The following is a 26,606-nucleotide window of genomic DNA, read 5'->3' as shown; positions in this document are numbered from 1 at the left end:
TGTTAAACCAGCCAGTGTCCTTATTCTCTTGAAACTCTCAAGCCAGTGAGACAGGGAACAATTTAACAAAATTTATCAAAAAATGTTATTAAACCCACAATTCTGGGTTGCTATTAAAATAAATGTGCTTTGAAAAAGTCTAACTAGTAAAGTGTATGGTGAGAGACTAAAACCAAGGGTGTTTGGTATAAGGTGCAAGAGAGAGGAAACAAGACTGCTTGTGTGGCACACACCATGCTTGTGTGTGTGTGCCCTCTGTTCTGACGCTTGTTTTTTAGTTGACCTTGAAGGTATTATTCCATCTGAATGTGTCTTACAAATTGATACAAACTGCAATGGAAGTCATTTAAAAGCACAAACTCAATCCATTCATCAGTAGTGGGGCATCTTAGCTGTTTCCATATCTTGGCTATTGTGAATAGTGCTGTAATAAACATGGGTGTGCAGGTGCCTCTGGAGTAACATGAGTCACAGTCTTTTGGGCATATCCCCAAGAGTGGGATTGCTGGATCACATGGCAGATCTATGTTTAGATTTTTAAGAAGCTTCCAAATTTTTTTCCAGAGCGGTTGAACTAGCTTGCATTCTCACCAACAGTATATGGGGTCCTTTTCCCCCCATCCTTGCCAACATTTGGTGGTGGTGGTGTTCTTGATGGTAGCCATTCTACCAGGAGTGAGGTGGAATCTTAGTGTGGTTTTGATTTGCATTTCCTTTATGGCTAGAGATGGTGAGCATTTTTTCATGTATTTTTTGGCCATTTGGATCTCTTCTTTTGAGAAAGTTCTGTTTAGTTCAGTTGCCCATTTATTTTTTGGTTCATTGATTTTTGGGGAGTTTAGTTTTTTGAGTTCCCTGTATATTCTGGTTATCAGTCCTTTGTCTAATGTGTAACTAGCAAAGATTTTTTTCCCACTCTATGGGTGTTCTCTTCAGTTTAGAGACCATTTCTTTCATTGTGCAGAAGCTTTGTAATTTCATGTAGTCCCATTTGTCCATCCTTTGTCTTAGTTGCTGGGCTGCTAGGGTTCTATTGAGGAAGTCCTTGCCTATACATTTTGTTTCTAGAGCATCCCCTACTCTTTCCTATACTAATGTCAAGGTTTTGGGTCTGATATTAAGGTCCTTACTCCACTTTGAGTTGATACTAGTACAGGGTGACAGGCATGGATCTAGTTTCAGTTTTCTGCAGAGATAGCCACTTTTTCCAGCAACATTTGTTGAAGAGGCTGTCTTTTCTCCATTGTATGTTTTGGGCGCCTTTGTCAAAAATAAGGTGGGCATAGTTGTGTGGATTCATATCCAGGTCCTCTATTCTGTTCCACTGGTCTTCATGTCTGTTTTGTGCCAGTGCCATGCTGTTTTTATTGCTATGGCTCTGTAGTACAGTTTAAAGTCCAGTATTGTGATACCTCCAGCAGTGTTCTTTTTGGCTCAGTATTGCTGTGGCTATTCACAGAATTTTGTGTTTCCAAATGAACTTTAGGGTAGATTTTTCAATCTCTGCCGTGAATGTCATTGGGATTTTGATGGGAATTGCATTGAACATGTAGACTGCTTTTGGTAGTATAGTCATTTTTTACTATGTTGATTCTGCAATGAGCATGGGAGATCTCTCCACCTTCTATAGTCAAGAAAAATGTGGTATTTATACACAATGGAATTTTATTCAGCCACAAAGAAGAATGAAATCTTGTCATTCACAGGAAACTGGATGCAACTGGAGAACAGCATCTTAAGTGAAGTTAGCCAGGCTCAGAAGGACAAAAACCATGGGTTGTAGGCCTAAAACCAATACAGTAATATTATTGGACATGAGTCACACACTAAGGGGAGAACACGTACAAGAAAAATAAGAAAAGGGAAAGAAAGTAATAACTTGAATGTGGTTGATGTGCTCACTGTAGAGGAGTGAATATAGTAATCTTAAACTCACAGAGACCACTATTGGAAGGGGACCAGGAAGTAGTGAAGAGGTCTGGTAGAGACGAATCAATTCAGGTTGCAATATACATGTGCATGGAAGCAATGCTAGGAATCTCTCTGTATAGCTATCTTCATCTCAAACTTGCAAAAACATTATGTTTTTCTTTTTATCTTATATGTTTTTTCTTCAACAAAATTGGAGAACAAGAGGGAGGAATGGGTTCTGTCTGGAAGTGGGGGTTTGAGGGAAAAGAGGCCAAAATATATGTAAGTTATTGTAAAACCAATAAAATAAATTTTTAAAAAATGAATAAACTATATATTCAGAGAACAGTAAAAAAATAAAATTAAAAACACAAACTCAAGCTGGGGAGGTAGCTCAGTGGTAGACTGCTTGGCTAGCATGTACAAGGCCCTGGGTTCAATTCCTAGCACTTCCAGAAACAAAAAACAAAACAAAACAAATCAACCAAAAAACCCCTACAAACTCTGTAACTTAGAAAAAAGAATAGAAATCTTAGCATCTTATTTTCTCCTAAATATATTTACAATAAAAAAGGGCTGGTAGGCATTACCAAGTGAAAATCAAACAGTAAATGTGAGATTCAGGACTACCTTAGACCATTTCAAGATTGAAAATATTTTATATGAAATACTATTTTAAATCGAATCTTTTTATGGGTCTCGGTAATATGACGGAACACTTTTTAAAATTACTTATAACCATGAACGTAAGCACACCTTTGAATTAGAGTAAGGAATTTACACAGGACTTGTAAGCAGAGCACACAGTCCCCAGTGCAGTGTCTGAACTTTGCCTTGTCCACCGTCCCTGTTGCCTCAGGGCTCAGGTGAAAGGATCCAGGAAGCTTCCAGCTACATAGAAGACACAGGTTTTGACCCTGAGTGTGTCCTGCTCAGAGCCAGTCTCCACTGCAGGGACCTGGTCCATGAAATGTCTTTTCTGGCAGGAAGGGTGAGCTGCGTGTCTCCCATTCAGAGGTGAAGATGTTGAGGAAGGCAGACGTGCAGTCAGAGCAGGAGGCGACAGTGTTGGAGGGCTCCACCATGAGTCCATGCAGCAGGGGGTCTACGTTTACTCTTCTGAGTATGAAGCCAAGGACAACTCCACTGAGTAACAGCCGGTGCAGGTCTACATTGGTTGGGAACTATTTTACTTCCAAAACCTCCTCCTCTCTTGGAAGGGACAGGACAGCAATTTGCACCCCCAAATCTTGAGATGCCAGGAGTGGAAGCATGGTATTCAGTGTGCAGGGACCTTGGGACATGACAGGTCTGAGGTGACAGTGTGGCGAGCCATTCAGCAGCTATCTGCAGGCAGTTCTGATCTTTAGGGAATTATGGGAGAAGTCCTTCTCTAGTGTGTATCTGATGAGGCAGACCTTGTGCTGACATTCTGCCTGCGTTTTGTCTTTCCATCCTCCCTGGTCAAAGTGAGACATAGAGAGGAAAAGCACTTTGGTTACAGTCACACAGCCAGCAACCATGTGGCTTGGAACCCAAAGGGGAGTTGCAGGTCACCAGACTGGGGAACGCTGGCCATCAGTTCTCTGCATGCCAGATAAATCATTGCACTGGGGCTGGAGCCCACGGGCACCTGTGGCACGGGACAGAGTGCACGTGCGTGGGTGCCTTCAGGTAACCACAGATGGGGTGGGTATCAGGTCCACTTGAAAGATGAACCAGAAATGCCCACCAAGTGACAATTTTGAGTTTATTGTTACCTAGAAACAGATCCAGAAGGGAATGGTGACTGGTGTATGTACTGAAAAGCATTTTATCGTAATCAAATAAATTGTTAATAAAGAAATAGTGTGAAGAAATATTAAATGTAGGAAAGCATGAATTGATACTCAGTAATAAAGAAAGTGCAGTGTTTTTATGTCATGGGCATTTGTTTAATTTCCATTTTAGTTCAAAGAGAAGGCATTTGTCATTCTCTTATGAGAACAACAGCTCAAATAATTGGATGGAAATCCAAGAAACGGCCCCCACACACATAAACTGAAAACTTTGAAAGGTGGCTGAACAATGGCAAAATGAAAAAGGTTCTTGATTTTTTTTGAGGGGAATTTAGGTTCTCCGAGTTTACTTCGGTAGTCTTATGTCCGACGTTTGTACAAATGTTTCAGTGGAGGCTAGATTCTCTTAGGTCATAGCATCTGTATCTTGCCAAAGGGCAGTGTCATTCTTCCATTATTTATTTATTTTTTATGGCCTTTAATGAAGGATGCCTTCCTACAGTTTGACTATGAGGATTTAAAGTCTAGCACTTTTTAAGACTTCGGTCCTAAGAAGGGCGTCTTAAGGCTCTGGGGGAGTCTGCTGAAGCGGATTGCTCTTTGTTTCATTGTCATTGTAATATGCAGTGAAAAAACCTCTAGCTGTAATATGCAGTTAAAAAGTCGCCACACAACAATGGACTCTGAGAATGGAAGTCCTGCGGGACGAGTTGCTGGCTGAGCAGTCGTCAGCATCTGTGCACATCTGTGTTTGAGCACACGCAGATTCTTCACGGGCAGCATCTTTCAGGCATTCAGAATGCATAGCTAACATTTGTACAGACTGGAATAAGTGAGAAGCCCCCGTTTTCATCAAATGCTTAAGGCGTGTGTGTGATGCAGCCTCTCGTGTCTTACTGGTTTTTTTTTTTCAACTTAAGAATTGTCTTCAGAATTCACCACGAAATTTACTGTTGTAAACATGTCTAAGTGTTGGCTCAATGAATTCCCATTGTGTCACACCTCGAGCATGTTTTCATCTTGCAAAGTTGAAACTGTTGACCACAGTTCAGACCTCTACTTTCTAAGAGGTTGGATACTTTACTAAGTGTAAGTTGAGTCCCACTGTACTTAAATTTTAGTGACAGGGTTATTTCAGTAGCACCATATCTTCAGGGTTCATCCAGGTGTAACATGTGCCCTTCCTTTTTAAAGGCTGGATAATATTCCATTGTGTGTTTCTCCATCATCTATAGAAATTGCGTTGCTTCCACGTTTTGGCTATTTGAACAGTCTTCCTATGAACATGGATGTCCAAATATCCGTTTGAGGCCCTATTTTCAATTGTTATAGATATTTACCCAGAAGTGGAATTGTAAGGTAATACGATTGTTCTATTTTTAGCTTTTTGTAAGGTTTTGTATATGATCACGCCATTTTGCAGCAGTCCCAACAGTGAAGGAGGATTTGAATTTCTCCACAGCTTCATCACATCTTATTTTTGGGTTCTTACTGTTAACGGAGATGCAGCTCTATCTCTTTGTGGTTTCATCAGTGTTTCTTTTATAATTGGTAATATTGGATACTCTCCTGGGTGTCTTGACCATTCATCTGTCCTCTTCGCAGGAGTTTCTAGCAAGGCATGTGTCTGTTTCATCGCGTGTTAGTTTTTGTCTTGTTGAGTTCTTTATACATGCTGAAGTCAGCCTCTTAGCAGACACTCGATTGGGAGTGTGTTCTTCCACCCCACGGGTTTCCTTTTCACAGTTAATCATGACCTCTGATGCTCGAAAGTCTTTAAATTTGATGACGTCCTATTTGTCTACTTCTCCTCTCATAACCTGTGCTTTTGGTGTCATAGCCAAGGAACCATCTTCACTTCCATGTCAAGAGGCTTTTCCCAACAAGTTTCACAGATTTAAGTCTCACAGTGGGCTTTTAATCCACACTGAATTAATTTTTTCACAAGATGTAAAGAAGACCTAACTTCATTCTGTGTACATGCATTATTTTATGCTTTAATTATTACTTTCAAATTTTGAAAACTCACATCATATATGTTCAATCTGTATAAATTTTGCATCAACAGAAAAAAGTTCCCTAGTGTGAATTACAAACATTAATAGAAACTGAAGAGGGTTTACACACACACATACACACACACACACACACACACACACACACACACACACGTCTTAGATGGTGTCTCTTGGAAGCGAAACCTGAGAGGAGCATTCAGGGGCCCTATATAGATCAAGGGCTGGCTCATCAGACAGCACCCAGAGAGAGAGAGAGAAGAAAGGCAAGAGCAGAGGAACTCTTTTGTCTAGGATGAAGTCTGCCTTCCTCTGAGGTGCAGCTCACACTGTGGAGTTAACTTTCCTTGAGTCAAGGGGACATGCTTCAGTACCTGCTGGGGTCAGGGATCCCAGATGGCACAGTGATCGCTCAGTCAACCGAACATCTGAGGTCCGGATAGGAGCGTCCCCTAAACTGCAAATACAAGGTGTTTTTGAATTATGACTCTTCCTCCTAAAGTCCATAAAAATATATTCTTGCCTATAGACTACAGTGAGTAATTCCTTTCTTTCACAAGGGAAACCTTAATATTTTTATTTGATGCCAACAATTCCTGTTTCTCTTAGAGAAGTAGGGCAAAAGCTATAGAATTTCAGTCATGCCAAGAGTGTGTTGAGTCTTCTGCAAGAAGTCATTCCTCTCTCAGCTTTTTGAGATCCATTCCTGAAGGAGAAAAGCATATTCCCCCAAATCTAGTTCAAAAAACTAAGAAAAAAACCAGCCATAATAAACAAGCCTTCTCTCTACACTGTGTTCTGGTCTTGTTTCTGGGTTCTTGCTCTGTGGACAGAGCTGACCCAGCTAACATCTGACCTTGTTCCAAGACAGAGCCCTCCTTCCCTACCTCACCTGAAGAGGGCAGGTGTCTCATCTTTGCTTTGAGGTGGTGACACCTCAGCACGCCAAGGCCACCAGACCATCTTGATGTGATGCATAATCTCATCCAAAAAGTTACGACATCATTGGCTCTCTAAAGAAACTGCAGGACTCTTTTTCTGAATGGTTGTAGTGTTTCGTTTTTCCACTACTATGGCTGTTTCTGACTCAGTTCCTCCACATCCTCGCCAGCATGAGGCATTGGTGCTATTTTTTAAGTTTTAGTGTTCTTGTAATAGATGTTTTTAATCTACACGTCCTAGTGTCTAGTCACCCTGGAAATCTTATGCTGACATTCAGCTTTACGTCTCAGTGACAGTCTTTGCATGTTTTTACATGTTCTAATTGGAATGTTTCCTGTATTGTTGATTTTGAGTCTTTATATATTCTGGATGAGAGTCTTTTCTCAGATATGTGGATTGCAAGTGCTTTTTCTGAGTTTGTAGCTTTTGTTTTTAACCTCTTAATGCAACAAGATTTCAGTTTTGATGAAGCCCAAATTACTATTTTTTTATTACTCACATTTCTATGTGACGTCTAAGATTTTTTATGTTATCTTCTAGAAGTTATAGCTTTATGTTTGGACTTGAAATCTATGATCAGTTTTGCATTCACTTTTAATACAGAATGAGGTTTGGGGCGAGGCACATTCGTTTTGCTTTGTATGTGTCCTGTTGCTCGCCATTGTTTACTGAACAGTCCGAGCTCCGAGGGTGACTCGCTGGAACCTTTGTCACAAACCCACTGGCTGCATTTGTGTGGAACTTATGTCTTTCTGTGTGTTGGCTCTATTCTGTCCTGTTCATCTAAGTGCCTCTTCTCCAATCAATGCTACAAATAGAAAATAATTACAAGCACAGGGGGTGACATAGACTTGCTTTCTCTAAAAATAGAACTGGTTTAAAGGATTTTATTTTTGTTAACTTTAGATAGTACATTGAGTGGTAGACTGTTTCATGTTTGCTTTATCTACAACACACATTTCAAGACGGGTCCAGAATACACATCTTGGTTTTAGGAAAGACACCTCTTAAATTTTACTACTTAGTTCCCATTTCCATTGATAATGGCACTTGTCAACTTTGTCAGGCAGTGGCATTTTAAAGTCTTTCTAGGATTTGCGATGTGTACTGACAGGAGCTCCTGTGGTTAGGCTTGGGAGAACCATGACATTTTGTGTGGATATCGACTTCTGGGCTGTGGGTCTTCCTGGCCAATTCCACGGCAAGGTGTTTTTTCTGTGTAGATACAGTATTTACATCACCTGATGTTTTTCCGCTCTGCAAACGTGCACATTGTATGCCCCTTACTTCTTTTCCTTATTTTTTCCTGTGCTAAGAGCTTCATTTCAAGGTAGAATAGAAGCAAGAATAGAGGAATTTCTTTTTCTGAATTTTACAGAATTTAAAGCAGAAATTTGCATTACTAGGTTCTGGTTGTTTCTTGACACAGGGTATTATTTTGACCCCAGGCTGACCTGCAACTTGCTATCTTCCTGTATCTGCTTTTGAGTCTGGTATTACAGGTGTGTACCACCATATCTGGTCTCAGTATTAGATCTTTACAGAGAAGCTGTCTTTTTGTTCCACTGACAAAATACACATTTTTTGGTTTCTTTGGCTCATATATATGCTTGTGGGCTGTGTGACTTATAAGTGGGATTTATGAACTACTTCTTCATGACCTCATTTGATGTCCATATCAGGCCTTTGGTACTTTTAGAAAATGAGTTTAAGTAATAACCAGCTTTTTTGTACTCTCTGAAGGAACAATGCATGTAAGACTGTGTGTTATACATTACTTAAGTGCTGCTAAAATCATTTGAGCCACTTTTTGTTGGTTTTTCTTGGGTTTTAGTGGATTTTTGTGAATAGGTTTTTAATTAATTTAATTAATGTAAGTATAGATCTATTCATTTTTCTATTTCCTTCTCTTTTCTGTGGTTCTGGGGTGTGACCTCAGGGCTTCACACTTGTGAGGCAGTACCACTCAAGTCACTCCACTAGTCCTTTTGTGTGTGTGTACGTGTTGGGTATTTTTGAGATAGGGTCTTCCTCTTTGCCCAGGCTGACTTTGAACCACGATCCTCCTGATCTCTGCCTCCTGAGTAGCTAGGATTACAGCGTGAGCCACTGGTGCTCATCCTCTATTTCTTCTTGGGTCATTTTTGTAAGTTGTAATTTTTTTTTTTAGATATTGTCCATGTCTTTCTTCATCTTAGAGCTTTCCTGGATTCCTTTCTGTTTATTAATACACTCATTTCATGATTTCCTTTGCGCTTCCCTTATTGTTTTTTTCTAAGTTTATGTGCAGACACTCTTCCTGTTGATTTTTGAAACTGTATTATTTTTAGTATGAATGTAAGGATATAAACTTATTTCTATGACCTGCTTTCCTTTCATCCACAAAGTTTTGATTTTGATTTTGTTAATGAATGGACAAAAATTTATTAATTCTGTGATGTTCTCCTGGTTCTAACACTGTATTTAGAACCAGCTTTTACATTTCTGAACATGTTGGGAAGTCAGGTTCCATTTCTGGAGTTGATATCCCATTCTCGACTGTGTTCAGACAGTGCCCGGGTCATTTCTCCTCAGTATTTGTTGAGATTTACTTTGCTTTGTGTCCTGAGACAGTCAATTTCATAAGTCAACCACAAGTTCTGTCCCCTGAAACATGGCTGCAAGCTTTTGTAAATGTCTTCTGAATCAATTATCTGTGCTCTCTTTGTACTGTTTCCCTCCTTACGTAGAAATCACAGGGTGTGCTTGAATTCTTCAATATGGATGGTGCTGTATCATGTGACATCTTTCATTCCAGTTGAGATGAAGGAATTTCTAGTATTTGGGCAACCGAATAATTTCAGGAGTTCATTTTCTTGCTTTGTTTCCCCTCAACTGTATTCTTTGTTTCTTATATCTGTAATATAATATTATAAACCCATGACACAGTGCATAGAGACCTCCAACCCAAGGAATGGGCAATCAGATGTTGCATATTTATTTACTTTAATTTTGCCTTTCTGCATTTTGGGGGGCAGTACTGGGATTTGAACTCTCAGCCTCAGGCTTGCTAAGCAGTCCTCATCAAAAATACTACTGCTCACATGGATCACCATTCAACACTGTGAAAAAATAAGTCCTCAAGCACGTCTGTACTTAGCACAGTGTTACTCATAACCGTGAGGACCCCGCCTCAGGGGCTAACCCAATAGAAGGCAAATTCTTGCTCAGATAAAGTTAAGGGCTCCGTGTGGGAGGATCTCCTCCAGGCAGTGACAAAGGGACCAGGGCTCTATTCCTGTGTGGCTTTTCTTGACATGTAGCCTCCAGAGGGACCTCAGAGGCATCAGCCTGAACATAGGGGAAGAACATAGTAAAAGCGTGGGAGGCTGCGAGCTGTGTCCGGGAACCTGAACAGTGACACCTGCATGTGTCTGATGGGGAGAAGAATTGGTTTGGGAAGAGCGAGCCGTTCTGCCACAATGACAAACACACACTGCCTCTCATGGGTGCATTTTGCAGCTCGTTTCCCTGTGTGTTGTGGTAAGAATGAGTCTCTTATGACATCAGAGTCATGTTAGTTCACGCGTGGCCTCATGCAAGGTAGAGAACAGCACCGTGGCCCCAGAGGAGCCCACCCAGCCCACAGGTGACACCAGCTCAGTCTCATATCTTGCCCACCTGCCTTCCCAACCTGCTCATCGCATATCCTTAGGTGTTAATTACTGTTGTCGCTAGTGACCTCCTTCAACCAGGTTCTCAATAGACTGTGTCACACTTCTGCTTCCCATGGAGTTGAGTGTGCTGTTTTGCATGTTAACAGACACACATACACGTGGTGTAGTCAATCCACCCATAATTGGACAAAAAAAAAGGTCACATCATCTAATACATTTTTAGATGATAAAAATTAATTTATAAATTTATAGGCTATTTAAAGTCAAAGTATGGGATATTATTTAATAAGAAATACATTAAAAATCTATATTTTATGAGTGTATAAATTTGAAATTTAACAATGATGACCTTTGATTTTCCCAAATCATAAGAGTAAACAAGGAAATTAACAGTAACCCTCGGTGCCCCCTTTTGACAGCCTGTGAAGGACTGCTCAATGAATCATAGCTTGTCACTGGAGGGTCCTTGGAAGTTAATTGACAATTTCACCAGGAGCCCCTTCTTAGGAGCTCAGAAGTGGAGGACTGCTGTGTTTGTCAGATTATCCTCTTCTGTGCCGGGCATGCTAATCCCCACAGGACACTGCAGATGCTGCTTTACTCCTTCAGGTTTCCAGTGGCCCCGATGATCCCTTGGGCACCTAATGACAAGTGAGGACAGGCACAGAAGTCAAAGCGTTTCGACATCAAAGTCCATTAATTAAACATCGTACCGTTTTCTAAACAGATGTGAAGTCAGAAGACATTTCTGGCTTGGTACTGAGTACACGCAGACGAGCTGCACATTGATCACGGCTTCACAGACCACGTGCACTGCAGCAATTTGCCTTTTTTTCAGAACCACTGCCATCCACCTGCATGGAGGTCACTGGAAAGGGAACATTTTATATGCAGAGATTGATTCTTCCAATATCACTGTCACAAATACTTATGAAGAGTCTTATGAAAACGTGCCTGTAAAATGTTTAGGTTTTTCAAATGCAAATATGTGAAAACAAAATCCCCCAGGCCACTTTCCTCTCCCTTCTCCTCTCCTACGTGAAAGCAATTGCACAGTGAACTCCTGATTTGGAGAATCCCTGTGTTTTATCTTGAGTATTCTTGAGCCTGTGTGAAGCACTTCTGACTCTGCCACCGTCACTTCTTCATCTCGGACTAGTCACAACCTCTCTCAACTGTGCTTTCTTTATGTACCAGACAGGGATGGCATAGGGATGCAAAGTGTCGAGAGAAACAGAAACAGATGTAGTGTTTTCACCACTTGTCTTTTCAGGGAAATGATGGCGAGGACCCGTAATATGTGATGTTTTCGGATTTGCCATAGAATCTGCCAGACTGCATGCATAGCTACATTAACTTGTTTGGGCCTCACGACACAACCATTTTTAAAGGAAAAGTACATCTAGCCGGAATATGGTCCATGCCTCTGGCACTCATGATCACAAGTTTGAAACCAGCCTGGGCAACTGAGTTCCAGGCCAGTCTGGCTACCTAACCAGACCCTGTCCAAAATAAAAAAGGTATCTTTTATATTTAAAAAAGGACATAAAAACACATATTTGAGTCTGTATTTATGAGCCAGATTCTAGAATTTCTGGCACGTTTACATCTATTTCATGCCCACAGTAAAATTTTAACATAGTGGTAAATATAAGTGTTCAATTTCATTACACGTGCTTTAGGTGGTGTTATGGGAAATAGCAGTTTGAAAGAAAGTGGGTATTTTTAATTTCCCAATGGATAATCCAGTTTATTAATAACTATCAATAAAATAAAGACCCCAGTAGACATAATCTTAACCATGATTTTGCGATGCCAAAATAAAGATCTATTTCCATCTTTATACGTAACCATGTTTGTGTCTCGTGGAAATAAATGTCACCGGCCGCAAGGAAGACAGTTGAGCACCAGGTTGGTAAATGACCCGTGCATGGTCGGAGCAATTCACAGCATTTAGCACTCAGTTCGCGAAGGCACTCGAGCCACAAGGCTGCGCCAAGCCGGTTTGTGCTGAAAGACTTGCAGTGATTTTCTGCCCCAATATGACATGCAAGGCTTGGTTAGCTTTATCCAATTAGAAGTTTGAGACAACGGTTCAACACCTGGGCCTTTGGTATCGAGTTACAGAAAAGCAAAGCATGGATAGTTAGTATCTAATTCTGTCACTCGTTTTATTATGAAATACTAAGTAACACATCAGCTCCGCCTCCCGGACCCCTGGAGGTGCTTGATAGGCGCACATCCAACACAAGGACGACTGAATGTCCCCAGGACTTGGGCAATGGCCGCTCTGCTGCTTGTCGCAATAGGTTGGTGACCTTTCTGTCCTTCCTTGCAGGTTGCTTCCAGCTATGCAACGTCTTCCGGTCCCACGACATGGAAATTGACCAGTGCCTGCTGGAGTCCCTGCCCCTGGGCCAAAGGCAGCGGCTGGTGAAGCGCATGCGCGGCGAGCAGGTCAAAGCCTACTACGAGCGGGAGCAGGCGCTGCAGAGGCAGGAGCGGGCCGTGCGCAGAGCGCGGCATGGCCGGGCCGCGAGGGTGCGCTTCCCGCTGGGGGCCATGGTGCAGGATGCCATCGTCCACCACCACGACAGGGAAGGTACGCGACCGAGCGAAGAGCGAGCTCGCTCATGGTGCATGCGCGGGTTCGGGGCGGAGGCCGGACAAAAACTCCATTCCCCAGAAAAATCCAAGGAAAGAAAAATGTGCTTTTCCATGCATAAAACTGAAAGTCCTAAGTCTCCAGATAAAGATGAAAAAATACAAATCTGGCGACATTGCTGCTGGCTTTTGCTTTTTTAAGAATTACGTATTTGAAAAGCAAGTAATTTCCTTTCAACAGAGTCAAGTAGTGAAAAATTTCAATCAGTGAATTTTTTCCTTTGACGCTGTCACTGGCTGTAAATTTCATAAATTCTTAACACACATCGAGAGATACAGTAAAGTCAGTTCCCCCGAAATTCTCAAGATCTGAGCCAATTCATGCAAAATTCATTGCCTGTACCTTCGTCGTGAACTGTCCCTACGTCTTCTTCCAAGAGTGTGAGAGCGTCAGTTTTGGGTTTAAGTCGTCGATCCATTTTTTGTTACTTTTTTGTACATTTCTTTTTATTGTTGTGCTGGGGTACATTGTGACCTCCCTCCCCCCATTCCCGGAACAGTTTCCGCAGGTCTCATTTTCCTATCAACAAACATGTGCACACGGCGTCTGCACCACATCCACCTCCCACACCCCCCCTCCCCACCACCCACACCCTGGGACCACCCCTCCGAGGGTGTCTGCACACAATGAGAAATAAAGGGAACTTGCAACATAGGAACAGCCAGCTTTCCCAGTGCCCTGCACCGAATAGGCCCTGCTTTCCGCAGCGTGTGCTCCTGGCTGCTCTGGAGACTCAGTGGGCTACAGATGCTGCTTTTATTTCTGGGGTCTGTTCCGTGGGTCTGCTTTACGGCAGTGTGGTCATCTTTTGGTGACTGTGTCTCTGCAGGGTGCTTCGCAATCAGGGATCCGATGCCCCCGCTGCGTTTGTTTTCTTCCATCTTCTCTGGCTTTGCTGTTTCTTGAATTTCTCTGGATTGCAGTGCCACACGGCAAGCACCCATGCCCCAAGGCTGACTCAGTTTCTCAGCTTCCGCAGATGCTTGTGTATAAGTTTGTCCAGTTGCATTTTTACAATCTTCTTTCTCAAGTTCTAGTGTGAAGGACAGGTTCCAGTGCTGGGTATAAGTGGAGAAGGCGTCAAAGAAACAAATGAACTTCTGAAACTGGTTGTTGAGTTAATCTAAAATATGCATTCATCACAAGGCATTAGCCACAGTTTGAAATCCAAAAAGCTCTCAAACCATTTTCTTTTGTAGCTCGTTTGCTGGCAGCACTTTCCCTGACCTATTCACATTTGTAATCTTTTGGATCTGGAAAATTAATAGATTTAGTAATATGTGTTTCCAAGACTTTGAGGTAGGGATTTTGAATCTGCAAACAAGAAAATTGACGGTGCAGTATATACAAAGATAGCTACGATCAGAATAAAATTATTCTTTTCATGGTTTTGCACGACCTTCTAGTTAAGCTGTTATCATCCAGAAAGTTCTGAACTATCTCATATGTACGGGTATATCATAAACACATGCATATTTCAGATGATCAAATCCAGTGACAGTAGCAGACCTGTGAGCTCGAAGGTACCAAAGAGGTCCTCTGATCCAATCCCCTTTGTACCTGAGAGGACAGAGCACTGTCTGCTGCACCACAGTCCCTAAGAGGCTGGTCACAGTGCTTCTGTCGCCAAAGTGGAGTCCAAGAAGCTTTCAATAGAAGGGAAAACCTCAACTAGTTAATTGTTCATGATTGTTGAATGCGTTGGAGAAAAGAGTTCTGGACAATGCATACGGCAAAAGGCTGGGAAACGGTTTATTAGGCAAGTAAGGCAAAGCAGCAAGAGGAAGTGGAGCACGTATGTGAAGAGAATGGCACAGGTGGTTCTTCCCCTGGGGTGTTACCTTAGCTAAAAAAGGTTTGGGAGTTTAGCATAAACTTCCCCCAGATAAGTGGTTTCTTTGTGTTAGACACCAGGTAACTTTCTATTTTTCTGTTGCAGTGTTTAGACTTTACTACCCAAGCGTGGATACATTGGGTCTTGTGACATGGGTGCATATTATTTAGAACTTTTATGAGCATTCTTTTAGTCAAAAGAATTGCCATGCCAGACATGCTTAAGACATGGGCACATTACACATTTGGGACAAGATTGTAGGAACTGTAGAGGAATTGTTTTTCTACTATGTATTATCACTAATGGGGAAGGGTGTGTGCTGAAGGAGAAATGCATGTGTGCTTTCTTAAAAGACCGTGTAGCACAGTGTTTCATTGTGGTCCTTGCTCCTGATTCTGGCTTGTTTTGATCCCCGTGTCACCTGTCCTTATCCTAGCCTGCCTCTTTGCTACTTCCTATGTTACACAACAGATATGAGTCTTCACTTTTACACCCTATTTGATTTAAAAGTAATGAAACACAACACATATGTGTAAACTTAGGAAGTCTCGTGTAAACTATCATAGATTATTGCAAAATGATATCTAAGATAGGATTAGAAAGAAATTAAGAGTAAGAAAGTAATATACCCAGAGATCCAAGGGCAGCTGTTTCACAAATTATAACATTTCTTTTAATTATATTTTTTGGAAAGCTTTCAGGTCAACCAACCTGAATCAATCCTTCCTAAGCAGTTCTATTCACTTAGATGACCAAAAACCAGGATGAGATAGGAATCTGCTCTCAAGAATCTCTAATCTATTGAGAAAGAGAAAATAAAATGCAAGACAATTAATTAGCAAAGTGAAGTCTGGTAAAGTTGCAGTGGTGGGCTGCACTCCTTGGAGAATGGATTCTGTAGGGGAAGCCAGAACACGCTGCAACAGGTGGCAATGCGGGCGAGCAGCCCAGGACCTGGACCTGCCAGGCTTGGGGACCTTTCTGGAAGGAGTGGAAACAGAGGAGAATGCTCCTAAAGTACACTGAGGTACAGTGGGACTACGGAAGATGCCTAGGAGACCTTGGTGCAGAGGAGGGACTGAGGAGCTGCAGTCTAGGGCAAGTGTAGCAGGATGGCAGCCTATGCAGGGGGCTCTTAGCACACCTCCTATGCCCACCCCGTGGCTGTCAGCAGGAGTGAGGACGGAGTGGGGGACCTGCAGATTAGGGAATGAGCATACTCAATGCACAAATAGGGCAGGGGTGTAGTTCACTGGTAACATGCTTGCTTAGCATGTGCAAGGCTCTAGATTCAGAAGTGTAGTACGAGAACAAAAACCAGACGTGAAAAGTAAAATCTAAAAAGATGAAATACGACTCAGAAGTTTCAGACGTGGTGTGGCATGGTTTTTTCACTCCTTTGACTTATTATTAACTATTTGATTTTCTACCCAAAGATTTTCACATAGAAATTTTCCTTCACAGAAATTATTCAGCATGTATACTTAGGGACAGTTTTGGGGAGATATAATATAAGTTTATCAGTAAGCACATAGTATTTCTTGCCAAATTAAAATCCTTTCACATGCATGGCGTAAGACTCACTGACCTATGTTTTTAAGTGTGCAAGAGCATCTTGACTGGCAGAGTGGCTCAAGTGGTGGAGTGCTTTGCAAGGATGAGGTCCTGAGTTCAAAGCCCTGCACTGCCAAAAAAAAAAATATGCAAAGATGAGTGAATGAGCACATTGTACGTAGCAGGTCGTCCATACATGAATATTGGTGTACAGATACTAAGTTTAAGGCACGCAGTCAGATTTGATTCTTCAATTCAAAAGAAGCAAAGAACAATTTTATTCAAATAATCCATGACTGTCCTTAAGTTGGGTGTCATTGAAGACATTGTTTTGTGTTTGTTTTCTGAATGTCAATGGAGGGAAGCAGCTGATAGCAGAGTCCCCTCTGTTCTGGTGTACTGACCAATGTCATATGTAGTGACAAAGTGACAGGAGCAATAGCAAGCAGAAAGGACTGAGCGTTTGGTTCTCGGCCACACTCATTTGTGGAAGGCCTAAACCCAGAGCAAAGTATTAGCAAGTGGGGCTTCAAGAGGTGGTGGGATTGAAATGAGGTCACCAGGTGGTTCCCCATTATGGGGTTAGTGCCCTTCACAAAGGGAGAGAGTCCAGAGCTTCCTCTTCACCATGAGGAGGACACAGTCAGGAAGCAGCTCTCTGCAGGTCAGGAACCTGGGTCTTGGACTTTCCAGCTTGGAAATTTCCAGCTTGGAATGATACTGTCTGTTGTCAAGCCAGTCAGCCTACAATACTGTTATTTATTTTTCTTTTATTTATATGTGCACACGTTTGGGTCATTTCTCCCCACCCTTTCCCCTGCCCCCTCCCTTTCCCCCTGCCCCTTCTCTCTTCTTCTTTGCCCCCGCCCCCCGCCACCCCCGCTTCCAGGCAGAAACTATTTTGCCCTTATCTCTTAATTTTGTTGAAGAGAAAGTATAAACAATAATAAGAAGGACAAAGGGTTTTTGCTAGTTGAGATAAGGATAGCTATACAGGGAGTTGACTCACATTAATTTCCTGTGCGTGTGTGTTACCTTCTAGGTTAATTCTTTTTGATCTCACCTTTTCTCTAGTTCCTGGTCCCCTTCTCTTATTGGCCTCTATCACTTTAAAGTTTCTGCATTGGTTTCTTTGCATTGAGGGCATGAAATGCTATCATGTGTTTTTTGGATTTCTTACCTATCCTCACCTTGTGTGCACACCTTGTGTGCTCTGGCTTTTGTCATGTGCTCAAAGTCCAATCCCCTTGTTGTGTTTGCCCTTGATCTAATGTCCACATATGAGGGAGAACATACGATTTTTGGTCTTTTGGGCCAGGCTAACCTCACTCAGAATGATGTTCTCCAATTCCATCCATTTACCAGCGAATGATAACATTTCGTTCTTCTCCATGGCTGCATAAAATTCCATTGTGTATAGATACCACATTTTCTTAATCCATTTGTCGGTGGTGGGGCATCTTGGCTGTTTCCATAACTTGGCTATTGTGAATAGTGCCTCGATAAACATGGGTGTGCAGGTGCCTCTGGAGTAATACAATACTTTTATACAGCAGCCCAGGCTAAGACATCCTTCATAGCGATATACTTTAATGTTTACATTAGAATAATGTATTAGCATTTTAATGGTTGATATAAGTTCAAACTTTATTGCTGGATCATTCAGCTGTTTCTTCATCAATTGATGTTAATGCTGACCTTCTCTAGTGCTCCTCATCTTCGTGTCTTCCATGACTACAAGAGGGAGTTATGTAGGATGCCTGTCTAAAGACTTCCCCCAACAGCTTCAGAAATGTGTGTTGTCTCTGTCATGAACAGTAAACAAGATAAGGCATAAGAAACATTTATTCCAGTTTGTGGGGCATGCCAAGCACATAAAGAGCGTGCTGTGTGCCATTGTCTAGACACACCTGTGTGGTGATTGTCTTCTATTTCATCTGTCCCTGTCACTGTGTCCCTATGTTTTATGTTGGCCGCTACACCAAGAAAAGTGGGAGGCTCACTGTCCAGTTCTTTCTCTTTATTGCCATTCAAAAAGCAAACACAAATATAAATATAATCATAACATACATACAAAAGTAACATGCATCATATCTAATATTTGACATCATGTAACATATCATGCAGAATATTTATGATATAAAATATATACTTGTCTATCACATATGTAGCATATATATGACACGTTACATGTATGTATGTGTTCCTATACGTATAAATACTTTGCTTGGATGCTGTCACCTGCCTTAGAAACTTCCTCGTGAGTACCCATGTGCCTCACTTTGCATTAGAGGAAAAATATGAATGTCTTGTAAGTTAGAAGCTAAGTTGTTTTTTAAGAGGTGAGCAATCTCACTGAAGGCATTTTAACATCTCCAGCCCAGGCCTGGCTTCTTTTGGAAGTGTATCTAGGAAAATAACTGCATTGATCATGGCGATGATATTCTCATTTAACGTTAAGCTTCTGAAGTGCACACACGCAAATGTTTCTGCAACTGAGATACTGAAAGTATTGCCAGGAGAACCTTTCCACTTAAATTATCATTCCAACTTTGCAGGGTGTGTGTTTTGTAAACAATTTTACTTTATGTCTCATTTACAGGGGTTTTTATTTTCTTACTGAGTATAAAGAACGAAATGTACGTTCAAAGGAAAACATTTCTGTAGTAGGAGGTGTGTTGAAGTTTGTATCATGCCATTTAAGGTAATTCAGATGCTTTTACGTTATGAATACTGCATTTGTGTAAGTATAAATTTACTGTATTCACACTTTATTGTCCTCTCCTGGGAGGTGGTGATAGTTTAGCTGCAATTTGTCATTTTAGTTTACTGCACCAATCTAGACTGTGTTCAACAGCTCTTTTCCTTTAAAAGGAAAATGTGTTCAAATTTGCTTTTAGTGTTGGTAATTTGACTCTGAGTTAAATCACTCAAGACAGAGAAAGAGAAAGGGGGAGGGAGAAGTGAAAGATAGACAGAGAAAGAAGAGGGAGAGAGAGAGAGAGGACAGAGAGAGAGCTAAAGACATAGAAGAGACAGAGAGATGAAGAACAGACAGAGAGAGTCGGAAAGTCAAAGGTGCAGAGAGGAAGCAGATAGAGGAAATTTCTGTGGGATCATAAATTCCCACACACTTGACAATGTCTACTAACTAGCCAATATTGGGTCCCCCATTTTTATATTGATGCCATTGGGGTTCCAAGAGAGGTGCCAAATGAATTTAAAGCCAGAAAAAAATTACAGCAGGATTTAAATCAATACTCTTTTGGTGGCCACAATCAATAAAAACGTTGATTGGATTAATTATATTTACTATAACCCACAAAGGTTTGCTAACTATACCAGGGATGCTATCAAAGGAAGAGCAGAGCAATTGGGACCAAGCTAGCATTAGACATGGTGTTGGCTGAAAAGGGAGGGATTTACATAATGATTGGAGTTCCATGTTGCATGTATATACCAAATAATATAGCCCCCAATGGAACCATTAGTAAAGCCCTACAGGGATTAACTACCCTATCCAACGAGCTAGCTCATTCAGGTATAAATGATCCCTTCACTAACTTAATGGAGAAATGGTTTGGGAGTGGAAGGACTGGATGACCTCAATCTTAACCTCTTTGGTGGTAGTGGCCGAAGTTTTAATTTTAGTAGGATGTTACTTAATTCCTTGTGTCTGAGGACTAATACAGCGGTTAATTGAGACAGCCTTCACCAAACAATCACTCCTCCCACCCAAATAATTTGTTCCTATTAGAAACACAGAAACACGAGATTCAACGGCCCCTAAATGAGTTTGAAAAAAAGAATTTAAATTAAAAGAGAGGGAAAATTGTAAGAATGATAATCCTTTCTATCAAAGTATATGTCACCCTCCTAGATTACTTAAGATCCCTCAGGTCACCATCTGAGGTGACTTCTGTTGTTTAAAGAGTCCCTGTTTCTTCCAAATTCTTGTACAGTACCATGGCCTATGAAAATTGCCCACCAAATTACATGCTGTAACCCATCCCCTAAGCCTTTTAGCCAATCGGAAAGGTTGTGAACCTTGGACCTGGACAAATCCCAGGCGAGGGGCAGGTACAACTGCATCAGGGATATAAGGAGGAGCCACTGGCAGCCATTTTGTGCTCGTGTGTCTGCTCAGCTGGAGTGAACATGTGCTTGCACCATTTTGATCAAAAGAAATTGCCTTGATAAGGTTTTCTCTGTCTCTCCTGTGTCTGTTTTCGGCACCAGAGAGTCTTTAATTCCAACAATAGCAAGTGCTTGTAGGTCGTCAATGTGTTTTAGAGATTCTAAAAATATGTCTAGAATCTGTAGATAGTCTGTTTATTGACAGGATGGGCATTTCCTTATTTAGAAGTGCATAGGCAAATTTTTAGGGCCAGGTTTTCTCTTCTCTATCCACCTTACCCCTGCAAAGTGTAGGTTTGGGTGAAAGAATAAATTTTATGTGTACCTTCAGGGATTTATACATTAGAAAAATATAAAATGAGACCACCTCTTAAGGTATGATTACTTAGCTGAATTCATCGTTTTCTGTTGCTCTTAAAAAAAAAAAAACCTGAGACTGGATATTTGTGAAGAAAAGAGTTTAGCCAGGCATGGTGGTGCGCATCTGTAATCCTAGCTAATGGGGAAATGGACGCCAGACAATCATGAGTTTGAGTCTAGCCAGGGAAAAGTCAGAAATACTCTATTTTGAAAACAAAATATTTAAAACAAAAAGACTGATGGTGTGTCTTATGTGGTAGAATGCTTGCCTTGCCTGTGTGAGGCCTGGGTTCAATTCCCAGAACTGTGAAAAAAAAAGTTGACTTAGCTCATGGTTTTGGAGTTTGAGTGTCCAAGAGCAGGTAGACCTTCTGTTTGGATTTTGGGACAGGTCTCATGGCAAATGGTACCACAGTGGCAGGAGAGTGTGTGGAAGAGATGACATTGCAAGACAAGGAGACAGTGGTGCAGGAGAAAGGCTGGTGTTTTTGTTTGCTTTGTTTTATAACCACTCACTCTCCTGGGAGCTAACCAGGTTCCCCCTAAGAACTACACTAACCCTCTCCAAGGTTTAGTGGCCTCCCCCCTTAAAGCACTTAACACTGGCATCTCCAGTGACCCAACTACCTTCCTCTGGGAAGGTGGAACCCCTTAGAAGTCCCACCACTCAGCACCACCGCATGGGTGGTGGGACTCACGACCCTCTGGGGTACACTCAAAGCACAGCATCAGAGTCGCCCCTTCTTACAGTTACTAGATTGTCACCGAAGTCCTAATTCTGAAGGAGTTGGTTATGAAATGGCTTAGTACTTCTAAGTATACATTTTCTACTTTTTAGTACCGAGGAATACTTAGAAAGGGAGCTCATTGTGAAGTTGAACGAGCAGTGTGTGATGAACTCCACCTTTATGGAGGTGGCCCCCTCAGCCATAGTGTGGTGATGCAGTGCATTTGGACTGAACGCAGCTTCATTCTCTCTCTAAAATTGTGAGCTATAAAATATGACAGTCAATAAATGAACTTAAGTTGATCCTGACAGAAACTGAAGGCAAGGTGCTTAGGTCAACTGAGAAGATCACCACCCTGGAGGCATATATACATTTTGATGAACCTAATTGTGATGTGTGTTAAGTGCTCTACAAGCATAAGTGGCTCTAGAACTCAAAGCTAAGAGTATGTATTTGAAATGGAATATATGTAAACCCTCCACAAAAGAGTTGTATTTACCAAAAAACAGATGTCTCACACATTGGAGATTTTGGATTTTGAAGCAAGCATAAAGCAACATCTTGTCTTCAAGGAAGAAACAGAGAGAGAGCATTCCCAGTGGAGAAGAGGACAAATGTACCAACACCACTGCTATCTTGTTAACTGCTCACTCAGATACCCCAGAGAACCTTTGGGAAGCCAAGCCCAGAGGGGAGGCAGGAAGATGGAGTTGTGGAAGCTGTTTGCTGAGGCAGCTGCAAGGAACCTCAGGATGACTTCCAGGCTGTAGAGACCAGTGTGAGCTATGCGGCTGCATATCCATGTCCAGCTCAGAGGCCTGTTCATCTAAGTGTGTACTGCACATGGCCATGCTACTATCCTGTGTAGGATGAATAGCGATGGTTAATGGAATATGGTGCTTTTGATTAACAAGCAACAACTGCTGGCTAAATGAAGGTGGCCAATCATAAAATGCAAAACCATAGAAAGATACACATTAAGTGAATTTCATGCTGAATGACTCTGTCTGTCATTATTTGATCAATACCAAATCCTCATTCCTGACAAGCATTCATTGTTTTAACTGTTTGCTCTGTCATTGACCTTTACTAAGTCGTCTGAGAATAATGGGGAAAAGAGTGAAGAATGTTCTTATGAGCATTTGTAACCTAATGGAACTATGTTCCGTCCACCTTTATGAAAGACGTTCACTTAGAGGGATTCTTCGGTGCGAGGGAACATGAGTGACTCTAAAGCCGTGCTCTCTTGGAAATGTTTAATCTGTTAGGAGGAGAGATGGGGGCGTGAGCCCAGCAACCAAGCCAGAGGGGAGCCACTTTCCTGCCAGAGAGCACAGCCACAGCGTTGCTGGGGCTTCGTGTCCAGGTTCCAACTCAGAGTTGGGTGAAGGGGTTGATGCACTCTAGCACTGAAGAGCTGTGTCACTGGCAGGGGCGGTCTGCGCCTCCCCTTCCTACCTGTAGACCCTGGGCAAGAATAGCTCCCCCCGAGTGACCATGAGGACAAGGTAGAACACACGCAGAGACCTTCACATGACATCTGCCAGGTAGCACTACCACACATGCATATTAAACGTTAGCTCCTATTACAAATCAAATGGAAATTCAGAGAGGAAAGAATGGCTAATGACCCTGACTGGTGTCTGCTTCCATGACACTGCGAGTGTAAATACATAGAAATCAAAGCCTAATTTCAGGAATATCTCAGACAGTCATTATAAATTATTATGAATTTACACCATTATTTTTGTGAAGACAGAAGGGAATTAATGTAACCGTGAGATAATGATAAATAGGATTTGATGGTACCTTGGGAAATGGTTTGAATGGGGAAATTTTACTATTCTTTCTGCTATGACAACATTGAAATCATCTCTTTAAACTCCTTGTATGTATTGAATCATTTGATGCCCAAAATAATCCTATCAGGGCCTCAAAGTTTATGCCCACCTATTCCTTGTGACTGTGACCTTATTAGGGATCTAGAGTATTTTCAGAGTAGTTGACTTAAGAAGGGGTGCTACTGGGTCCTATCCAATGACTTGGTGTCCTTATAAAAACAGGAGGACACACACACAAGCAAAGACAGCCATGTGATAGGGAGGCTGGATGAGGGATGCAGCTGCAAGCCAAGGGCACCAAGACCATCTAGCAGCCCCTACAGGTGGCTTTCCCTCTGAGCCTGCATTGGGCATGTGGCCCTGCGCCACCTCACCTCAGACTTCTGAGCTCCAGAATCCTGAGGGGAGAGGTGTTTGACACTCCCGGTTTTGGTGCACCTTGTTACAGGAAGCTAAGCCAGGCACAGCATACACTGAGATTTGAGGAAGTGAGACCGATTGCTCAAGATTAGAGTGCTGATCAGGGTGGAGCTGGTGCAGGCCCACGCCTCTGTGTTCCTTTGCTTCAGTTTCTATGGTGAACTGATTGAAGGGTGACACAGAGCTCCTCAGAGGCTCCTTGTAGACAAACAAGGAGGAATTCAATCCTCCATCCGCCTCTGAAACCCTGGGAGTGGGAAGTCATAGCTCCAGCTGCTGCAAGCCTGCTGACACTGACACAGATAAGGCCACTGGGGAAACTGGCTTCCAGTGGTGACACATGACTCTGAGTGTCCTGTCCCCGTGCCTGATTCCTCCCCGCTTGTTGGTGGGGCTTTGGGCACTGATTCCTGCCTGGCACAAATGTTTCCAAGGACATCTGGACAGCTTGTCTCTCCATCACCACATTTCAATATGTGAATGACACCTGAGTCTAAGGAGGTGCCATGAGGGGCTGGGTCTCTGTGTCCAGTGGCATCTCATCTGCTTTCTGTGTTCCACAGTCTTCTTAGTGTGACCCATAGGAAGGCTGGCTTTTGCCTCCTCCCCTCACTCCTTGCCTCTCCAAGGTCCTTCCCTCCAGTCCACCAACATGTCCCGCTGAGATCTGTCCTCCAGCAGCTGTGGCAGAACCACACTGGCCTCTAAAACCTGAGTGCTTGTGTCCATTGGCCAGTGGCTGTGAGGAATCCAGAGCCTGCCTCTTGGAGGCAGAGGCCACTGTGAAAGCAGCTAGAGAAAGTCCTGAGCAGGGAGCCTCTCTGTCTTCTGAACTCTGGACGTGTGCTTTCAAGGATGGGTTTCCCCTTTGTTAGGTGGAAGTTTCTCTCCCCAGGCAGTGAAGGTGATGAAGCAATGGGTCATTGCTGTCATTAATTCTGCAGCAGCAGCTTATTCCTCTGCTCAAGCCCACACCTGCTCAGTGACTCCAGATGGTGTGTGTGAGCGAGCGAGGTGAAGGGCCAGCAGGAAATGCATCTCTGCTCTGGCAGCCCTGTGGCCTGTGGTTCCAAGGACAAGTGGGACCTAAGCTTCCTCACTGCTGCCTTCCTTGTCTCTGTTGCAGGGATCCCCCTGCTGTGAGCAGCCCTCCTCCATTCCCTTCTCACAGACTCCCTGCTCTCCCTCCACAGCCTCCTGATGTCCTCAGGCAGGATCACATCTTCCCCGCACTGTGCTGCCAGGGCTGATTCCTAAGAGTCACGATCTCTTGTCCCCATGTCACTCACTGGAATGTGCACTGTGCAAAAAGAAGGGGGACAGCTTGCTCCTTGCTCATCAGTCAGTTCAGCCAGGGATGTGTGGCAGGGGAGGGCACTGAGGCAAAGAAGAGAAAAGCCAGAACAACGACACACAAAGAAAGTGGTTTCTTCACCTGCTCCAGTGGATTTCACAGCTTGTGCAATGTAACAATGACAGCTCCCCGTGATCCTAGCAGGGGCTGTAGGTGTTAGCCAGGGAGAGACAGAGGACTCGGGCCAGGTGAGGACACACACATGCACACACATGCAGTGAGGACACACACATGCACACACATGCACACATATCTTCTCATGGAGCACACATATCTTCCCTGGGAGCAGGCATATGAATTTTAACCCAGTAGTTTCCCTATCGTAGGGAAGGGGGAGGGGCTGGCCTGCACATTAAGAAACTGTCTCCTGATTTCACATTCTCGCTTCCTTTCTGTCAACTTCTTGCCCTACAGGATGTTACGTCTCAGAGCTGTTCCCTTCTCCTACAGCAAATGTCTGAGAAGAATTAATGGCAGAACATGAAATCCACAATTTCTAACTCTTCACACTCTTTAAGTTTTGATTAAACTGAAGCTGCAAAAAAGCAAACACTTCAGCTCACTGACTTAACGCAGCAGCTAAGGGCTCTGTGTCAAGTTTCATAGTATCGTCTTTGTGCGTATAAACCCGGAGGTTCTGATTCATTGTGCTCACAGCAGTCTATGGAAAGACAAAAAAATGTCTGGTAATTTTCATAGGAAAAAGGTGCAATCAGTCAGAGACCAGGCTGCCGTTCATAGATGATACATGCCAAAATGAAATGTCATATGGGAAGGATGTAGATTTGCTGTTTATAAGACCAGAGAAACATGTGTGTGTGTGTGTGTGTGTGTGTGTGTGTGTGTGCAGAAATCAACAGAGCAGAGTATGTCATGAGTACACACAGAATTTCAAGAAATGGGCGTTTGTACGCACTTCTTTGAAAGACTTCCCTACGCTGGGCTCAACTCCTCCCTCCTCAAGGTCACCATTCTAGCTATGGTGACCAGCTAGCTATACGTGCCCAGGACGGTTTCCATGGCGGGTGAGGCATTAATGTTTTCAAAGTAACCAGAGAACAGGCCAGTGCCACCTTGCCTTCATTTCACAGTACCCTTCACAGCCCAGCTTCCCCAGGAGTCACTTGTGCTCACAGCTGCTCTTCCTTCCCTTACTGTCTCTTGAAAATTGTCCCCTCAGGCTTCCCCAATAGCTCACCAGGCTGCTCCTAATCTTGAACTTGCTGTCAAGTTTAGGGGACATCGATTTAGTGCTCATCATATTCATCTAGAAGCAGCATTGGCACGTCAGCCATTCCTTGCTTTTTGGTTGACTTTCTTCTCTGGACTTTCTCACCTCGTTTCCCTGTGAAACTCCCTGGCCACTCCTCCTCCACCATCTTTGCAGGCTACTTGTCCCCTTCCATGTTCT

At 42.7% G+C, this 26,606-nt stretch overlaps 1 protein-coding gene across 3 annotated transcripts in view; it reads left to right on the top strand.

Annotated features, from left to right (window-relative positions):
* The window catches only part of Myo16 (myosin XVI), a 518,261-nt gene that overhangs the window by 116,436 nt on the left and 375,219 nt on the right, over nucleotides 1-26,606 (top strand). For all 3 annotated transcript variants that reach the window (XM_074043002.1, XM_074043003.1, XM_074043001.1), the window contains exon 2: nucleotides 12,641-12,904. In XM_074043002.1, the coding sequence (XP_073899103.1) occupies nucleotides 12,679-12,904 (226 nt within the window). In that variant the 5' untranslated portion in view covers nucleotides 12,641-12,678. The remainder of the gene's footprint in view (nucleotides 1-12,640; nucleotides 12,905-26,606) is intronic.

Source organism: Castor canadensis, chromosome 10 (assembly GCF_047511655.1).
Source record: "Castor canadensis chromosome 10, mCasCan1.hap1v2, whole genome shotgun sequence".
Lineage (NCBI taxonomy): Eukaryota > Metazoa > Chordata > Mammalia > Rodentia > Castoridae > Castor > Castor canadensis.
The sequence above is the reverse complement of the archived record's forward strand: the minus strand, read 5'-3'. Positions and strand labels throughout refer to the sequence as shown.